Source organism: Nomascus leucogenys, chromosome 15 (genome assembly GCF_006542625.1).
Source record: "Nomascus leucogenys isolate Asia chromosome 15, Asia_NLE_v1, whole genome shotgun sequence".
NCBI classification, from domain to species: Eukaryota; Metazoa; Chordata; class Mammalia; order Primates; family Hylobatidae; genus Nomascus; species Nomascus leucogenys.
The window spans coordinates 74349564-74368114 of NC_044395.1; the positions used below are offsets into that span (position 1 = coordinate 74349564).

The following is an 18551-nucleotide window of genomic DNA, read 5'->3' on the forward strand; positions in this document are numbered from 1 at the left end:
AAGGATGAATAATAGTCGCCATCTAGAGAAAGAGGAAGTAGAGTGGGAAGGAAGTAATTTCTAGTAAATAATATTTGATTATCACAACTATCCTCTAAGATAGACAGAGTATTATATTCACTACCAAGATAAAGGAAACTGATGCTCAGAAAGGCTGAGGGACTTACCTTAAGACACTTGGCCAGTATACTCCTTACCATGGCCTATAAGACCCTGCATCTTCTGATCCTACTTTATCTCTTCTACTAACTTTCAGACCAACTATATCTCTTCAAATCTCCTCCTCATGTATTATACCAGACATATATGTATGTTTTCTGTACCACAAATATAGTAAGCTCATTCCTACCTCAACCCTTTTGCACTTGCTATTTTCTCCTTCTAGAACCATTTTTGTCACCAGGCCTCCCCTTGAATGTCTTCTCCTCAGGAGGCCTTCCCTGTCCTCCCAGTCTAAAGTAGCTCCCAGTGCCTTCTCTCTAGCTCTAAGACCAAGTAGCTAAATCTCACTGTTTACAAAATAATGGACTAGGACACTAGACCAATGCTTCATATATCAGCAATTCCACTGCTTTTTAAGCCCAAAGTCTCTTTACCTTCCCACACAAAAATCCTGTTTCTGGTTATTCTTCCTATATATCTCAGCAGCCCATTACTATTCTCCAGCAGTTCAATCAGGTAGGTCAATGATCAACACTCTTATCTTCATTATCACCATCACAAACATATGCTGCAAACTTACTGTGTACTAGGCAGTGTTTTTCATATATTAATTCATTCTATCCTTACAAAAACCTTATAAAGTACTCATTAATGCTCTCATTTTAGAGGAAAGAAACTGAGGCACAGAATTTTTTAGTGCCTTGGCCAAGGTCATACAGCTATTAAGTCACAGGATTTGAACGTAAGTAATCTGGCTCCAGAGCCTTTAGTCTTTACTTTGTCATGTTATATCAATTAAGACACTTTGTTCTTCTTAAGAGTATTTTAAAATAAAAGAGGTATCTGATAAAACATTACAGAAAAATTCTTTTAATTCATAAAGTAAGCTATCTAAAACTCTATGCTTTTACATAAGATGAAAGAATATTTCATAATTTGTACTTACCTTGAAAATAAGCTATTATCATACTTTAAGACATAAGTAAGCCACTAGTAGTGCTGCTTTTACATGAATTTTCAGGAAGTAATTTTTAATTCTATTGGGCTTCAATGATCACTACTATGCAAAGAGCCCTGCCAATCCTATGGGAATGTACATATATTCATGTCCACACACACCACATGGGCTTTGTCAAAAATGAATTAGGGCGAATTAGGGCAAACTACGGCAGAAAAAGACAAATTCATATCTCTATCACTAGAGAATCTTATGGAATAACAATTTCTAATGGCCTTTTATCTGTCTTCTAAGTGCAGCTGATTTTTGTTATTTATAGGTCTATTGCATAAGCATGTGGTAATCATTTGTCAGAGTTTTTCTCAAAGCATTCCAACTGTATTCTAAATAAGATCCAATTGTTTTTAACCTTTTTGTTTTCAAAAGAAAATTAATAGAAAATAATGAAAATGTCTTACCTTCTATTCCCAATCTAATCTTCTTAAGACCCCTCTCCTTCAAAACTGACTTGGCCACATCTCTGTTTTCAATATACTTGAAAAATCTATATAATTTTGTGCTATAAATAACTGGAAACAAAAAGACAAAAATATTATTGTATTAAATTAAAGGATTTAGAGATGAACTTAAATTTATCTTGCTCATCAAAGGGGCCTAACAGTCCTAAAAGCCCAAATAATGGATGCAGTAATGCCAAAGGATGACTAGCCAACATGACAGGGCAGTATTCAGTATAGTTAATGTAGAAGCAAATGTCTACTTAAGTGGAAACAAGAAAAGCTTTGACAACCAATCAGAAAACCCAATCCATAGGAAGAACTCCTTCTGAAAGATACATCATCTACACATTTATTGGAACGAGATCTGCCCCAAGTTTCAAATAAGAGAATCCAAAGAAGATATCAATATCGCATCATTATCAAGCAAAGTAAAGGACTTTGCTAAGATGTCTACAAGGTCTAGTCTAGAGGGGGAAAAACTGCCTTGTCAAAGAGTACAAAACAGATACATTTTACATTTCATGGATTGAGCAACTATTAATAATTTCCCAAAAGGCAAAGACCCTCCCCACAAACTGTTTTCCATTCAGGCGAACAGCCCCATTTAATACTGATGTTAAAAATGGCAGATTCGAGCAAGTTCTGCCTAGGTTAGTCTGTTTAGAGCAAACTGGCTTTGCAAAGGACAGATATTCCACTGACAACATGTTGAGTCTTCCAAATGTGCTGAGAACTTCAGGGAGTTAGACTGATGGACATTCCTCGCCTTCTCTCTTTCAGGTTGAGTTATCTCCCTTAAAAGGTGAACTGCAAAGGTTTTTTCAAAAAAAGAAAAACACACTCACAAACCAAACATGCTGGTTTAAGAGCCAATAAAAGGAAAATACGTATATAAACTCTACTCATGGGGTAAATTTGTGATTATTACTATATCCTTAAGATTTACTGGCATTTTAAGATAATTTTAGATCTTAGAAAGGACAATATCTGTCATAGAGTCACATGTAGAAAAATCAGGCTGAAAGGCTATCTCTAGTTCCTCAAATGAATCTTCTTTATGTTGGATCATCTTGATACAAAATAATACATATTTAGACAACTAAGTAAAAATGTTTTCAGGCCTTTTAAGCTTTAAAATAAAAAACAAGAAAACAAAAAAATATTGAAGTGAAAAGTTCAACAACGGAAAAGAAAACACCAGGTTTATTATAATTCCTTTATCACTATAATATCATTTCTATGTTCTATGGTTGGCTGTACTTTCTTGGGGGTCAAACCTTTTGAAAAGTAAAATGTAAGTTATAAGCTTGTTCACTCCTTTTCCTTAACAGAAAATAATTTAGTATACCTCTTTTATTTTTGACAACCTTTCATTTTTCTTGGGTTTTGTTCAACTTTTTATTCCACATATTATAGAAAACCATTGTCAGCAAAGAGCCTAGAACTGAGGAAATAGCAACAGAAATGTCTATTACTACAACTATCCACAAAGGAATCACAACACTCATTTAAGTACATCATGCAAAAGAAATGTCTCAGTGCAAACTCCGTAAAGTGCTACCATAACTTGTGTTAAAATAATCTTTCAAAAATCTCCTTTAGAAGTAAAAAAGAATGCCATCTGGAGTCTGCTTTGTTTTGATTTTATAAAAGCATATGTAAAATGGAAAAATCAGAGAGAAGGTGTTTTGTTACTTTCTATATTAAACCCTAATCCTTACCAAGTCAACAGACTATATAGTACAGAAGAAGATGCTAGGCTATTTTATTCAATTCCTTGAGTCACTCTTTCAATTCTTCCTTATTTATAAAACTGGTCAAAAATACTAATATTGGGCTCATCAAGAAAAATAACAAAAAAAATAAGAAAGTGTTAGTGATTGCTGCTCAAGATAGGCCATTTTGGTCAGAAATGCCCAAAAGAACTATAATTCTACAAAGCCTTATGAAGGGTCATTGTATCCTTGATGAACATATATCATATTTTAAAAAAGGGTACCTTAGAACTTAAAGTTATCCTCAAAATCAATGAGTTAAAGCTTCCAAATTTATGTAAAAAAAAAACTCATTTTTTAAAAAAGCTATTTTTATAAAGGAACTAGTTCTCCTGAATGCTTTTAAATACAAAGAAAAAAAATCTATCAAGTTCCAGAGTCAACAAATAACTAACCATGTGTGTATGGCATGGGCGGGGCACATTCTTCTGTACAGGGACATATAATAAATACTTTGGGCATTGCGAGCCATGCAGTTTCTGTTGCAACTACTCAACTCTGCCACTGTAGCATGAAAGCAGCCATAGGCAATACATAAAACTTAATTTATAAAAATAGGTGATGGGCTGGATTGACCCCCAGGCTATAGTTTGCTAGTCTATGAGAAGAGCTTTCTTTACATAAACAAGAAATAATTCGTGATGATTCAGGAGAGAGAAAACATGCCAGAATACTTACTTTGTGAATATTCTTCTCCCATTTGTGGTGGATATTCTTCATCCCAATCAACCACATCATCATCTGTAAGCACCACTATATGACATTCCCGTTCCCCACTCTGGGCACTAGCTACCATGAGAGGGAGGATCATTTCTTCCAGATAAAATTCAAATTGTCTACGAGCACCATCATTTGATAACTCATGCATCAGGGCACCTGAAATGAAACCCACAAAAATATCTTACCAAAACTTTTCCTAAAAAGAGTTCTTTCAGAAATATAGAATCTTATAACAAGAAAGGCCAATTAAAGGCAGCCTACATAGGCCCCCTCATTTTACATATCATGAAATAACTTGCCTAATATTACAAAACTAATTTGCAAAGTCAGAATTAAAACCCTATCCCTAGCCTAGCATATTTTTCACTATACCATATTATCTTCCATCAGTATACACAATATGTTTTAAGGTATATCTTAAAGATACTTTTCAGGTTATCCACATTAACTGAAATAGTTCTTATATTCCATTTCCTGCATGCTCTCCTTCTCAGAAAGTTACAAACAGAATTAATATTTCAGTGCAAGTTGAGAGGTGAGGTGAAAAGGGTCAATAGTCTTTAGAATAAGGCAGGCAAAAGATCAAGCAAAATACATGATGCAGGAATTCCACAGCAAACTTGATACTAGAAGTGAGAGAGCTGAAAGATAGACTTCAACCTCCTTAAGCACAGACATAATGAACAACTTCAATTTCCTAAATGCACAGCCACAAACTCACCTGCACTGCTTTTTTCTTTTATTCCTATGTAATGGCAATGTCCTATCTCCCTACTGAAGATGCCAACATCTCAAGAACTACTGCTACTGCATCAGCCTGGAGAGCGAAGTTAAAGAAGCAACCATGGCAACCATATGCATGAGTGAGAGACAGAGAGAAAGAGAAAGAGAGAGTGAGTGAGAGAGAGAGACTGTGTGTGTGTGTTGTAAAAACTGGAGAACTGGAGAAGGGGTGAAGGAGGACACTAGAACTCAAACCTACAGTCTCCCAAAGGAGAGCTTTTCCTCCCTACAAGATGTCGCTATAATTATATATTATATAATAATTAACACTATATAATTAATATATTACAATTAATATAATAATTGGTTAGATAATTAAATAATCTACATTACTATTACTTAGCCATGTCTCTCTCCAGGCTGGCTATTTCCCATTATCATTTTAAAAAGTTATCTTTATAGACAAATACCTGTATTTCAACACCTTCTCTCTCCCCAACTTCTGAACCAATTCCAATCTGGCTTCCATTCTCACTATACTACAAAAATGTCTTGCTATGGTCTCCAAATGGCCTTCATATTGTTAAAGACAATAATCATCTTTTGGTCCTGATCTTATTTGACCTCTCAGTTTAATCTCCTACAATGGAACACTCTTTCTTGAAACATCCTAACCCCAAAGAATCTCTGATACCATTATCCCTGTTTTTTTTCCTCCTCCTGGCTATTCTTCCTCAGTAACCTTTGCTAACTTTTTCTCCTCCAGCTGTTCATTAAATACTGTATTTCTCAGGACAATTTTAAGTTCTTTTCTTATTTATCTTATGCTGAGAATTCCCAAATTTATTTCTATTAATTCAGTCTTCTGTATTCGAGATGCATTATATTCAGCTGCTTTCCGGAAATTTCCACTTGGATGTAACCTCAGAGGTACCTCAAACTCAATACATCCAAAATTTAACTTACTATCTCTATCGCTCTCCACAGTATTTTTCAAATCAGTAAATGGCATCACTATCCACCCAAGTTTTCAGAACTATCTCAGCACAGTGCTGGGCATATAATGGGAACTTAAATGTTAGTATACTACATGAATAAATCCTGGATTTCTCCTTCACCTCCTAATTCAAATAATTCCTCAAGTCTTCTTAAACATACCTTGAATTGTGTTATTTCCTTCTTTTGGCACGAAGATAGCTGCAAAATCTCCTAAGCCACATACTTTTCTGCAAGGTGACCTTGACATCTCTTCCCAAAAAGTGGAGTCTAGCTCCCCTCCCCTTTAATTAGACTGGTAATACAAATTTGTTTGTAACTGGAGGTGCTTGGTTGAGGGGACAGCACATGACTTTGGAGGCTAAGTCAGAAGAAGCCTTGCAATTTCTGCCTTGGTTTCTGGAATGCTTTTTCTTCAAATGCTTCCTTTCTGAATGCAGCCTCCAGGATTTGAGAAGCTCAAGTCATACGGAGAGACTACACATAGGTATTCTGTTTGACATTCCTAGCTGAGTCCAGCCTTTCAGTCATCCTAGTCCTGGCACCAGACATGTGAATAAAGCCTCCAGCCTTGTGAGCCACCCCAGTCCACCAATTCTTCACAGATGAGGCCTCAGATATTGTGATACAGCCATAAGCCACCTCTGCTGTGCCCTGTATAAATTCCTGACCCACAGAATAAATGAGAGTAATAAAATGGTTATAGTTTATGCTAAGCTTGGGGTGGTTTATTACACAGCAATAGTTAACCCGACATATTCCATCCCCTTGCCTCCATTCTGGTTCTGTTCATCATTAACTCTCACCTAAACCACTACAAAATCTTTCTGATTACATTCCCCCAACATCTGCTTTTGCCTCTCCGCAATTCATTTTCCCCACAGCAGCCAAATCTAATTGTCTCTCATGACTTGTACTATCCTTAAAATAAGTCTCAAATCCTCAACTTGGTACATAAAGCCCTGCTAATGTGAAAAAGAATGTTATATATCAGTGTGTAGAATCAATCCTTTAATACATTTTCTTTAAATATTATCCATATACTGATGACTCCCACTTATATCTAGCCCACATTTCTCTGCTGAACTTTAGACATGTATACCCAATGCTCCACTTAACATTTCTACTTGGATATCTAACAGGTATTTCAAACTTAACATATTCAAAATCAAGCTTTTAGATTTTTGCTCCTCATGAAGTCTCCCCCATCTCAATTAATGGCAACCTCACACTTCCAGTTAAAGCTCTCCTCTCCTTTCCACTCCACATTCAATTGAAGAGGAAATCCTGGTAACCTGAACATCCAATATACCCAGAATCTGACTACTTCTTACTGCTTCCACTCTAATCCAAGCCCCTACCATCTCATACCTGGACTTTGACAATGGCTTCCTACTTGATCTCTTTGCTTCTAGCACAATTCCCCTTTTGGTCCATTTTTAACACAACAGCCAAAAATGATTCTTTTAAACCTTAAGTCAGGTCAGGATTATAGCACTGAACAACTCTACACTGACTTCTGTGTGAACAGGGTCCCCATGAAATGGTACAATGTGACAGCCTTACAGATAATATCATTCTTTTGTTAAACCCCTCCCATATCTTCCAATCTCACTCAGAGTAAAAGCCAAAACATAAAGGCCTTATTTGACCTAGGTGCCGTGTTACCTCTCTGACCACATCTCCTATTACTGACACTCTCACTCACTCCACTCCAGCTATCCTGGCCTCTCTGCTGCTCTCAAATATACCAGACAAGCTCCTTCATTGTGTGCATTCACTAGTAACCTCTGCTTGGAATTTAACATTTTTATTTCCAATGAAAGTTTCTCTGGCTCCTCTAAGTAACTTCTTCACTTTTTTCTCCTTGGCACTTATCACTAAACATACATGATTTATTTACTTTGTTTATCACATGTTTTTCCCAAGAGTGTACGTTCCATTAGAACAGAAAGTTATGCCTGGTTTGTTCATGCTGAATCCCCAAAACTTGGAACAGTGCTTAGTACAGAGTAGAGTCATTAAATATTTGTTCAATTCATAAATTTTGTTTCCTCTTTACCTCTCAGGCCTTATTCCTCACCACTCATACTCCATCCCTCTGCGCTAGCCACAGTTGCCTTTTTTTTGAGTATCCTAAATATGTCATATTCCTTCCCACTTAAACCTCTGCACACATCATTTCTACTGCTTGTATGGTCAGCTTTCCCCCACTCTTTGCCACTCCTTCAGGTCTCAGCTTTAAGGCACTTAGATAATGATTCTCCACAGACCCTTTGTCATACACTTCTAATAATATCTCATTTCTTCACTGCATTTTTCACAGCTTTTATTACTTGTTAAATGTCTGTCCTCCCAACTACACTATAAACTCCATAAAGGCAGGGACAATGTCTGTCTTTATTCATCAGTATATGTACTATATGCATGAAACTCATAAAAAGCTTGATTAAGAAGGAAGAGGGGACGAAAGGACAAGTTAAATGGTAAACTAGAAATGAATAGTTGATCAGGACACAGAGGCACAAGAATGATATAGTGGACTCTGGGAAGTTGGTGGGGAAGGCTGGGAGGAAGTGAGGGATAAAAGACTATATACTGAGTACATTGTACGCTGTCCGGGTGATGAGTGCACCAAAATCTCAGAAATAACCACTAAAAATTTATCCATGTAACCCAAAACCACCTGTATCCCAAAAACAACTGAAATAAAATTTAAAAAAAATTAAAGTTGACACTTAGAAATTAAAGATAAAAAGGTAGAAATCCCCAGTGTAAAGACAATGTTTGAAGCCACAGTGATGAATAGCACCACTTAGAATAAGTGCAAATTCTGTGAGAAAGTAGCTAACCGTGGAGAACAACCACATTCCAAGGATCAGGAAAAAGGATGCCAAAAAGCCAAAGGAAGGGAGAGTCAAGAAAAAAATGAGTAACATCGTAATTAAGCCTAAAAGAAATGCCTTTATTTTTCTTAAGACAGGTTCTCGCTATGTTGTGTAGGATGATTTCGAACCCCTGGGCTCAAGTGCTCCTCCCGCCTCAGCCTCTCAAAGTGCTGGGAATATAGACATGACCCCCACGTCCAGGGAAATGCCTTTACAGACAGAGATGCCAGAATTCCCATTAAACTTAACATTGTTCAAAATCTTCTAGCCAATTTGACAGGACAAAAAAAAGATACAAAAAGTGATATTTATAACATAGTAAATTAACTATGAGGCATATATGAGGATCAACTAAAAACTTATTAGAAACAAACAGGGCTCTATGAGGTGGCTAAATGCACAAAATTCAGTAGCTTTATTATAAGTTAGCACTTAGAAAAGTTAAACATATTCTACACACAGCAATAAAACACAAAATATTAACAAGACCAGAGCAGGAACTATATGAAGAAAATTATAAAACTCTACCTGAAGACACAAAAGTGTGAATAAATGGGAAGACACAGCATTTGGAGCTATATGTTAATTCTTCTAAAAAGTTAACTTCAAAGGATTCCAATGAAAAGCTCAAGTTTTTTTTAATGAGAATGTTTTTGAACATCTAGAATAGACATAAGTCACATTTGGGTATGTTTGGGCCTGAGGTTTACTACATAGAGAAAGGGAAAGACTGATGATACCAGAGAGGACAACCAGTGGAAGGGGGTCCTAAAAACGCACAAGAGAATACAACAATTTATTAGTTCAGCAAACATTTTGTTGAGTCCTTAGGATGTGCCACATACTATAGACACAAAGTCAAAAAGATATAGTCTCTGTCCTCAAGTCCAAACTAGTTTAATGCCACAAACTGGAAAAGAGTGCCTCAACCAGAGAGAGAGAACATGCAAGTAAACTGCATAATTTCTTCTTAAATTAAGACATAAGCCCAGATATTTCAGTGCAAAGTGCCATTCCAAATATTCAGCAAAGGCATATATTTGCAAGAAAAAAAAATTTACTTTTGGATTCAAGTCTACTTACATTTTTACAAGACCACTTCCACCTCTTCAAATTCTATACAGTTTTTTTAAAACGTCTTTGAGAATTTCTAGATTTTTAGTAACATATATTACAAGTAATCTAGAAACTACAAATATTACTGAAAAGCTAAAAGTCTAGGATAAGATTACACATATTTTACATAAACCCTTACTTTTAATCCATAACATATAAAAGATACTTAGTAGTAATAACAAGCTAAACTACGCACAACAAAAGATTGCAGAACTAACAGATTCACATCATCTGTAAAAAATTCTAGTTTTTGTTCTCATTGGTTTCAAAGAACATTTTTATTTCTGCCTTCATTTCACTATGTACCCAGTAGTCATTCAGGAGCAGGTTGTTCAGTTTCCATGTAGTTGAGCGGTTTTGAGTGAGGTTCTTAATCCTGAGTTCTAGTTTGATTGCACTGTGGTCTGAGAGACAGTTTGTTATAATTTCTGTTCTTTTACATTTGCTGAGGAGAGCTTTACTTCCAACTATGTGGTCAATTTTGGAATAGGTGTGGTGTGGTGCTGAAAAAAATGTATATTCTGTTGATTTGGGGTGGAGAGTTCTGTAGATGTCTCTTAGGTCCACTTGGTGCAGAGCTGAGTTCAATTCCTGGGTATCCTTGTTAACTTTCTGTCTCATTGATCTGTCTAATGTTGACAGTGGGGTGTTAAAGTCTCCCATTATTATTGTGTGGGAGTCTAAGTCTCTTTGTAGGTCACTCAGGACATGCTTTATGAATCTGGGTGCTCCTGTATTGGGTGCATATATATTTAGGATAGATAGCTCTTCTTGTTGAATTGATCCCTTTACCATTATGTAATGGCCTTCTTTGTCTCTTTTGATCTTTGTTGGTTTAAAGTCTGTTTTATCCGAGACTAGGATTGCATCCCCTGCCTTTTTTTGTTTTCCATTTGCTTGGTAGATCTTCCTCCATCCTTTTATTTTGAGCCTATGTGTGTCTCTGCACATGAGATGCGTTTCCTGAATACAGCACACTGATGGATCTTGACTCTTTATCCAATTTGCCAGTCTGTGTCTTTTAATTGGAGCATTTAGCCCATTTACATTTAAAGTTAATATTGTTATGTGTGAATTTGATCCTGTCATTATGATGTTAGCTGGTTATTTTGCTCGTTAGTTGATGCACTTTCTTCCTAGCCTCGATGGTCTTTACAATTTGGCATGATTTTGCAGTGGCTGGTGGCGGTTGTTCCTTTCCATGTTTAGTGCTTCCTTCGGGAGCTCTTTTAGGGCACGCCTGGTGGTGACAAAATCTCTCAGCATTTGCTTGTCTGTAAAGTATTTTATTTCTCCTTCACTTATGAAGCTTAGTTTGGCTGGATATGAAATTCTGGGTTGAAAATTCTTTTCTTTAAGAACGTTGAACATTGGCCCCCACTCTCTTCTGGCTTGTAGAGTTTCTGCTGAGAGATCAGCTGTTAGTCTGATGGGCTTCCCTTTGTGGGTCACCCGATCTTTCTCTCCGGCTGCTCTTAACAATTTTTCCTTCATTTCAACTTTGGTGAATCTGACAATTATGTGTCTTGGAGTCGCTCTTCTCGAGGAGTATCTTTGTGGCGTTCTCTGTATTTCCTGAATCTGAATGTTGGCCTGCCTTGCTAGATTGGGGAAGTTCTCCTAGATAATCTCCTGCAGAGTGTTTTCCAACTTGGTTCCATTCTCCCCGTCACTTTCAGGTACACCAATAAGACAAAGATTTGGTCTTTTCCCATAGTCCCATATTTCTTGGTGGCTTTGTTCTTTTCTATTTATTCTTTTTTCTCTAGACTTCCCTTCTCACTTCATTTCATTCATTTCATCTTCCATCGCTGATAACCTTTCTTCCAGTTGATCGCATCAGCTCCTGAGGCTTCTGCATTCTTCACGTAGTTCTCGAGCCTTGGCTTTCAGCTCCAAAGACACAACATACCAGAATCTCTGGGACACATACAAAGCAGTGTGTAGAGGGAAATTTATAGCACTAAATGCCCACAAGAGAAAGCAGGAAAGATCCAAAATTGACACCCTAACATCACAACTAAAAGAACTAGAAAAGCAAGAGCAAACACATTCAAAAGCTAGCAGAAGGCAAGAAATAACTAAAATCAGAGCAGAACTGAAGGAAATAGAGACATAAAAAACCCTTCAAAAAATTAATGAATCTAGGAGCTGGTTTTTTGAAAAGATCAACAAAATTGATAGACCACTAGCAAAATGAATAAAGAAGAAAAGAGAGAAGAAACAAATAGATGCAATAAAAAATGATAAAGGGGATATCACCACCGATCCCACAGAAATACAAACTACCATCAGAGAACACTACAAACACCTCTACGCAAATAAACTAGAAAATCTAGAAGAAATGGATAAATTCCTGGACACATACACCCTCCCAAGACTAAACCAGGAAGAAGCTGCATCTCTGAAGAGACCAATAACAGGCTCTGAAATTGTGGCAATAATCAATAGCTTACCAACCAAAAAGAATCCAGGACCAGATGGATTCACAGCCAAATTCTACCAGAGGTACAAGGAGGAGCTGGTACCATTCCTTTGGAAACTATTCCAATCAATAGAAAAAGAGGGAATCCTCCCTAACTCATTTTATGAGGCCAGCATCATCCTGATACCGAACCCTGGCAGAGACACAACCAAAACAGAGAATTTTAGACCAATATCCTTGATGAACATTGATGCAAAAATCCTCAATAAAATACTGGCAAACCGAACCCAGCAGCACATGAAAAAGCTTATTCACCATGATCAAGTGGGCTACATCCCTGGGATGCAAGGCTGGTTCAACATATGCAAATCAATAAATGTAATCCAGCATATAAACAGAACCAAAGACAAAAACCACATGATTATCTCAATAGATGCAGAAAAGGCCTTTGACAAAATTCAACAACCCTTCATGCTAAAAACTCTCAATAAATTAGGTATTGATGGGATGTATCTCAAAATCATAAGAGCTATCTATGACAAACCCACAGCCAATATCATACTGAATGGGCAAAAACTGGAAGCATTCCCTTTGAAAATGGGCACAAGACAGGGATGCCCTCTCTCACCACTCCTATTCAACATAGTGTTGGAAGTTCTGGCCAGGGCAATTAGGCAGGAGAAGGAAATAAAGGGTATTCAATTAGGAAAAGAGGAAGTCAAATTGTCCCTATTTGCAGATGACATGATTGTGTATCTAGAAAACCCCATCGTCTCAGCCCAAAATCTCCTTAAGCTGATAAGCAAGTTCAGTAAAGTCTCAGGATACAAAATCAATGTGCAAAAACCACAAGCATTCTTACACACCAATAACAGACAAACAGAGAGCCAAATCATGAGTGAACTCCCATTCATAATTGCTTCAAAGAGAATAAAATACCTAGGAATCCAACTTACAAGGGATGTGAAGGACCTCTTCAAGGAGAACTACAAACCACTGCTCAATGAAATAAAAGAGGATATAAACAAATGGAAGAACATTCCATGCTCATGGGTTGGAAGAATCAATATTGTGAAAATGGCCATACTGCCCAAGGTAATTTATAGATTTAATGCCATCCCCATCAAGCTACCAATGACTTTCTTCACAGAATTGGAAAAAACTACTTTGAAGTTCATATGGAACCAAAAAAGAGCCCGCATCGTCAAGTCAATCCTAATCCAAAAGAATAAAGCAGGAAGCATCATGCTACCTGACTTCAAACTATACTACAAGGCTACAGTAACCAAAACAGCATGGTACTGGTACCAAAACAGAGATACAGATCAATGGATCAGAACAGAGCCCTCAGAAATAACACCGCATATCTACAACTATCTGATCTTTGACAAACCTGACAAAAACAAGAAATGGGGAAAGGATTCCCTATTTAATAAATGGTGCTGGGAAAACTGGCCAGCCATAGGTAGAAAGCTGAAACTGGATCCCTTCCTTACACCTTATACAAAAATTAATTCAAGATGGATTAAAGACTTACCTGTTAGACCTAAAACCATTAAAATCCCTAGAAGAAAACCTAGGCAATACCATTCAGGACATAGGCATGGGCAAGGACTTCATGTCTAAAACACCAAAAGCAATGGCAACAAGAGCCAAAATTGACAAATGGTATCTAATTAAACTAAAGAGCTTCTGCACAGCAAAAGAAACTACCATCAGAGTGAACACGCAACCTACAAAATGGGAGAAAATTTTTGAAACCTGCTCATCTGACAAAGGGCTAATATCCAGAATCTACAAGAAACTCAAACAAATTTACCAGAAAAAAACAAACAACCACATCAAAAAGTGGGCAAAGGATATGAACGGACACTTCTCAAAAGAAGACATTTATGCAGCCAAAAAACACATGAAAAAATGCTCATCTTCACTGGCCATTAGAGAAATGCAAATCAAAACCACAATGAGATACCATCTCACACCAGTTAGTATGGCCATCATTAAAAAGTCAGGAAACAACAGGTGCTGGAGAGGATGTGGAGAAATAGGAACACTTTTACACTGTTGGTGGGACTGTAAACTAGTTCAACCATTGTGGAAGTCAGTGTGGTGATTCCTCAGGGATCTAGAACTAGAAATACCATTTGACCCAGTCATCCCATTACTGGGTATATACCCAAAGGACTATAAATCATGCTGCTATAAAGATACATGCACACGTATGTTTATTGCAGCACTATTCACAATAGCAAAGACTTGGAACTAACCCAAATGTCCAACAATGATAGACTGGATTAAGAAAATGTGGCATATATACACCATGGAATACTATGCAGCCATAAAAAATGATGAGTTCATGTCCTTTGTAGGGACATGGATGAAACTGGAAATCATCATTCTGAGCAAACTATCGCAATGACAAAAAACCAAACACCACATGTTCTCACTCATAGGTGTGAATTGAACAATGAGAACTCATGGACACAGGAAGGGGACCATCACACTCTGGGGACTGTTGTGGGGTGGGGGGAGCAGGGAGGGATAGCATTAGGAGATACACCTAATGCTAAATGACGAGTTAATGGGTGCAGCACACCAACATGGCACATGGATACATATGTAACAAACCTGCGCATTGTGTACATGTACCCTAAAACTTAAAGTACAATAAAAAAAAGAACAAAACAAAACAAAAATCTGATATTTAAAAAAAAAAAAAATTCTAGTTTTTTTCTGTATCTGCCAGTCACCAAAATTCAACATCAAATTATATAAAGATTAATTTAAATGGTCATATGAATAGACACAAAACTCGAAATCAGGGATCTATAATGCTCATGGTTTCAACTAAAACTTTTTTTTTTTTTTTTTGAGATGGAGTTTTGCTCGTTGCCCAGGCTGGAGTGCAATGGCACAATCTTGGCTCATCACAACCTCCACCTCCCGTGTTCAAGCAATTCTCCTGCCTCAGCCTCCCGAGTAGCTGGAATTACAGGCATGTGCCACCACATCTGGCCAATTTTGTATTTTTAGTAGAGACAAGGTTTCTCCATGTTGGTCAGGCTGGTCTCGAACTCCCGACCTCAGGTGATCTGCCCACCTCTGCCTCCCAAAGTGCTGGGATTGCAGGTTAAGCCACTGCACCCAACCCCTAAAATCATTTTTTTATGATGTGAAAAAACAGCAACTTTGGCCAGGCACGGTGGCTCACGCCTGTAATCCCAGCACTTTGGGAGACCGACACGGGTGTATCATCTGAGGTCAGGAGTTCAAGACCAACCTGGCCAACATAGTGAAACCCTGTCTCTATTAAAACGAAAAAATTAGCCAGGTGTGGTGGTGGGTGCCTGTAACCCCAGCTACTGGGGAGGCTAAGGCAGGAGAATCCCTTGAACTCAGGAGGCGGAGGTTGCAGTGAGCTGAGATTGCACCACTGCACTCCAGCCTGGGTGACACAGCGAGACTTCATCTCAAAAACAACAACAACAACAACAACAACAAAAACCCAGCAATGTTATTCAAATGTACAGTTGTATGTTCTGGCTGTCCAACAATCTATTGGACAATCTATTGGGTCTACTGTATTTCCAAAGTATACCTACTACATCTTTACTCCAGAAACCTCAGCTCTTAGAATTTTTTGCATTACCATGTAGGATGATATCCTGGGCAATATGGAAGATACAAATAATTCCCCAAAACAATACTATCTACTCTTTGTAAATCATTTAGTTCATTCTTTACTACCTATTTCCACTGAACTCTTCCACGATCCTCTAGCCCACAATCACTTCCCCTTCCTCTGAACTTCTCCAACCACTTAGGTGTTGGCTTAAGTACCTAAGTCAACATTTGATACTTCTCATACACTATTTTGACTTTTTTGTGCATAATCACGTCTTTTCTCAGGGTTGGCGTAATAATGGGAGTAGGGGTGCTGAAGGAGTGGTGAGAGAAGAATACCAATCAAAGAGTTGGGATTAGAACATTCTACACACTGCTTTGAGACTATATTTGAAGTTCTTAGATGAAGTCATTTAATCCTATGTATACATGAGGGCTAGACATTCAATCTAGGATCTTTAATGATAGGTATTGTTTTTGAGAATTATTTGTGTTTTCCATAGTGCTCATATTATCATATGTGGTAATACAAAAAATTATAAATTTTTGGATGATATGATCAAAGAAATGAAGCCAAATGACCACACTTGACCAAAGCCAAGGATCCAAATCTAGGAGATAAAACTGGTAACAAATAAATAATATACAAAACTGTCTAGGAGGAAATCTGGGTTTGTCAAAAAAGAAAATTATTAAAATTGAAAAAATATTTGGAAAATTGCACAAGGAAATTATCAAGGTCTTTGCAAACTTTCACTAATAATCTTTGTGGTACTAGAATGCTTTATAATTCAATTAAATACTTTAAGTATAACTAGGTAAACAGCACTAATTTCAGGCTTTTTGTTCCAATATATTATAATTCTACAAACCACTTACACACAAAACATCATACTTACTGAGATCTCTACATTTAATAGTGCTATATTCAAAAGAGATACAAAGATAGTCACATGCTTCTCTCAGTTCAGGAATAGATATGCCATCAGGACAACGGATTATTCCTGTTTTATAGTAATCCTGGAAAAAGAAAAGTAAAGAAAGCATAAAATATCTGGAGCACAAGGTAGCCAAAACTTATTATTAAGGAAGGGCTGGTAACATTTTCAGAAACAGTAGAGAACTCAGACATCTCTGAAATGTGGAAGTTTAAACTTAGATGAGACCTCTACTTTTCATTTTACCTATAAGGAAAATTCAGGTCCAAATGAATTCACCGACTTAGCCTGTCATAAAATTATTTAAAAGCAAAGGTAAGATTTGAACATAGGGCTCCCTGTTACCTAATTCATGTCTTCTTTATGACATCACACCAATGCATATGTATTTTCCTTCTACAAGTTATATTTCTATAAAACATCATAAAGTTTTAAATGCTTTTTAAAAAAGTAAGGAAATTGAATGATATGTTACCTTAAATACTACCTAGATAATTTAACAAAATTTGAGGTTTTTAGTACATAATTATAGTCATATTCAAGTATTAAAATATGTAAAATAAGACATACCATTAGATATTCTTCTTTCAATACTACCCTTTGGTGATTCCATATTATGACAAGCAATATTAATTATTTCCAAAATCCACTTAACAGGTTGTTAAAGGATGACCCCAGAATCACAGATAAGTTACTTCAGAGATGAGTGATAAAAATTCTTTTCTGTCTCTGTCTCTGTCTCAAGCTTCCTGAGGTTCAGAACCAAAGTAACCAGTAACACAATTTCTAAGGTTGCTGAATCAATGGAAGTGAAACATTGTCTGGTACTTGTACGAATACTCACCTGATCAAGATCAACTACTTTCCCTATCTGTCTTCCATCACAGAATCCTCCCTTCCCTCAAACTATTTAAGAAAACCGTATTTTCAGGCTGTGGCACAAACGGTCACAAACTATCAATCAAACCTTTTTTTTTTCTTTTTTTTTTTGACACAGGGTCTCACTTTGTTACCTAGGCTGGAGTGCAATGGTGTGATCTCAGCTCACTGCAACCTTCGCCTCCTGGCTCAAAAGATCTTCTCACCTCAGCCTCCCAAGTGTTGGAGGCTGAAAGAATAAGGGTGGTGACCAGTTTCATCCATGTCCCTAAAACCCTAAAGTATAATAAAAAAAAATAATAAAAAAAAAAAAAAAAAAAAGAATAAGGGTGGTGACCAACTCAGTATACCACTGGAGGCTATATGAGCAAACAGCAAACTGTTCTCATGAAAGCAGGTTGTTGGCAAACTGACAAACTGCATCTGCCGCCGAAAATGAATGCTGAGGGCAATCACGCCCCAGGCGCAGTGTTTCTTGTGACTATCTACAGGCACAACTGAAGCCTGTTAGCAATCATGTGAACCTGTGATAAATCAAGCAGCTGGCCAACAGTGCCTCCTCCCTGCTTTTTCTCCCCAGTAAATACAAAGGGGCTGTGGAAGCTCAAGGCCCTTGCTCACTAGAACCAAGGAGCCCCCGACCCCTTCTTTAAAACAGATTATCTTGTCTTTGTTTTCATTTCTGCGTTCATCCCCCTTCATTCAGTCCTGTAGTAACTGTCACATCCCAAGTACCTGGAACTACAGGCGTGCCACTACACCCAGCTAATTTTTGGATATATTCTTTTGGTAGAGATGGGGTTTTGCCATGTTGCCCAGGTTGGTCTTGAACTCCTGGACTCAAGCC

General features: G+C 37.2%; 1 protein-coding gene across 4 annotated transcripts in view; it reads right to left on the reverse strand.

Annotated features, from left to right (window-relative positions):
• BTBD10 (BTB domain containing 10) overlaps positions 1-18551 on the reverse strand; it is a 77720-nt gene that overhangs the window by 7852 nt on the left and 51317 nt on the right. For all 4 annotated transcript variants that reach the window (XM_003254965.3, XM_003254964.3, XM_003254966.3 and 1 more), the window contains 3 exons: positions 16787-16907; positions 4074-4271; positions 1579-1689 (listed from right to left, as the gene is read on the reverse strand). In XM_003254965.3, coding sequence (XP_003255013.1) covers positions 1579-1689; positions 4074-4271; positions 16787-16907 — 430 coding nt within the window. The remainder of the gene's footprint in view (positions 1-1578; positions 1690-4073; positions 4272-16786; positions 16908-18551) is intronic.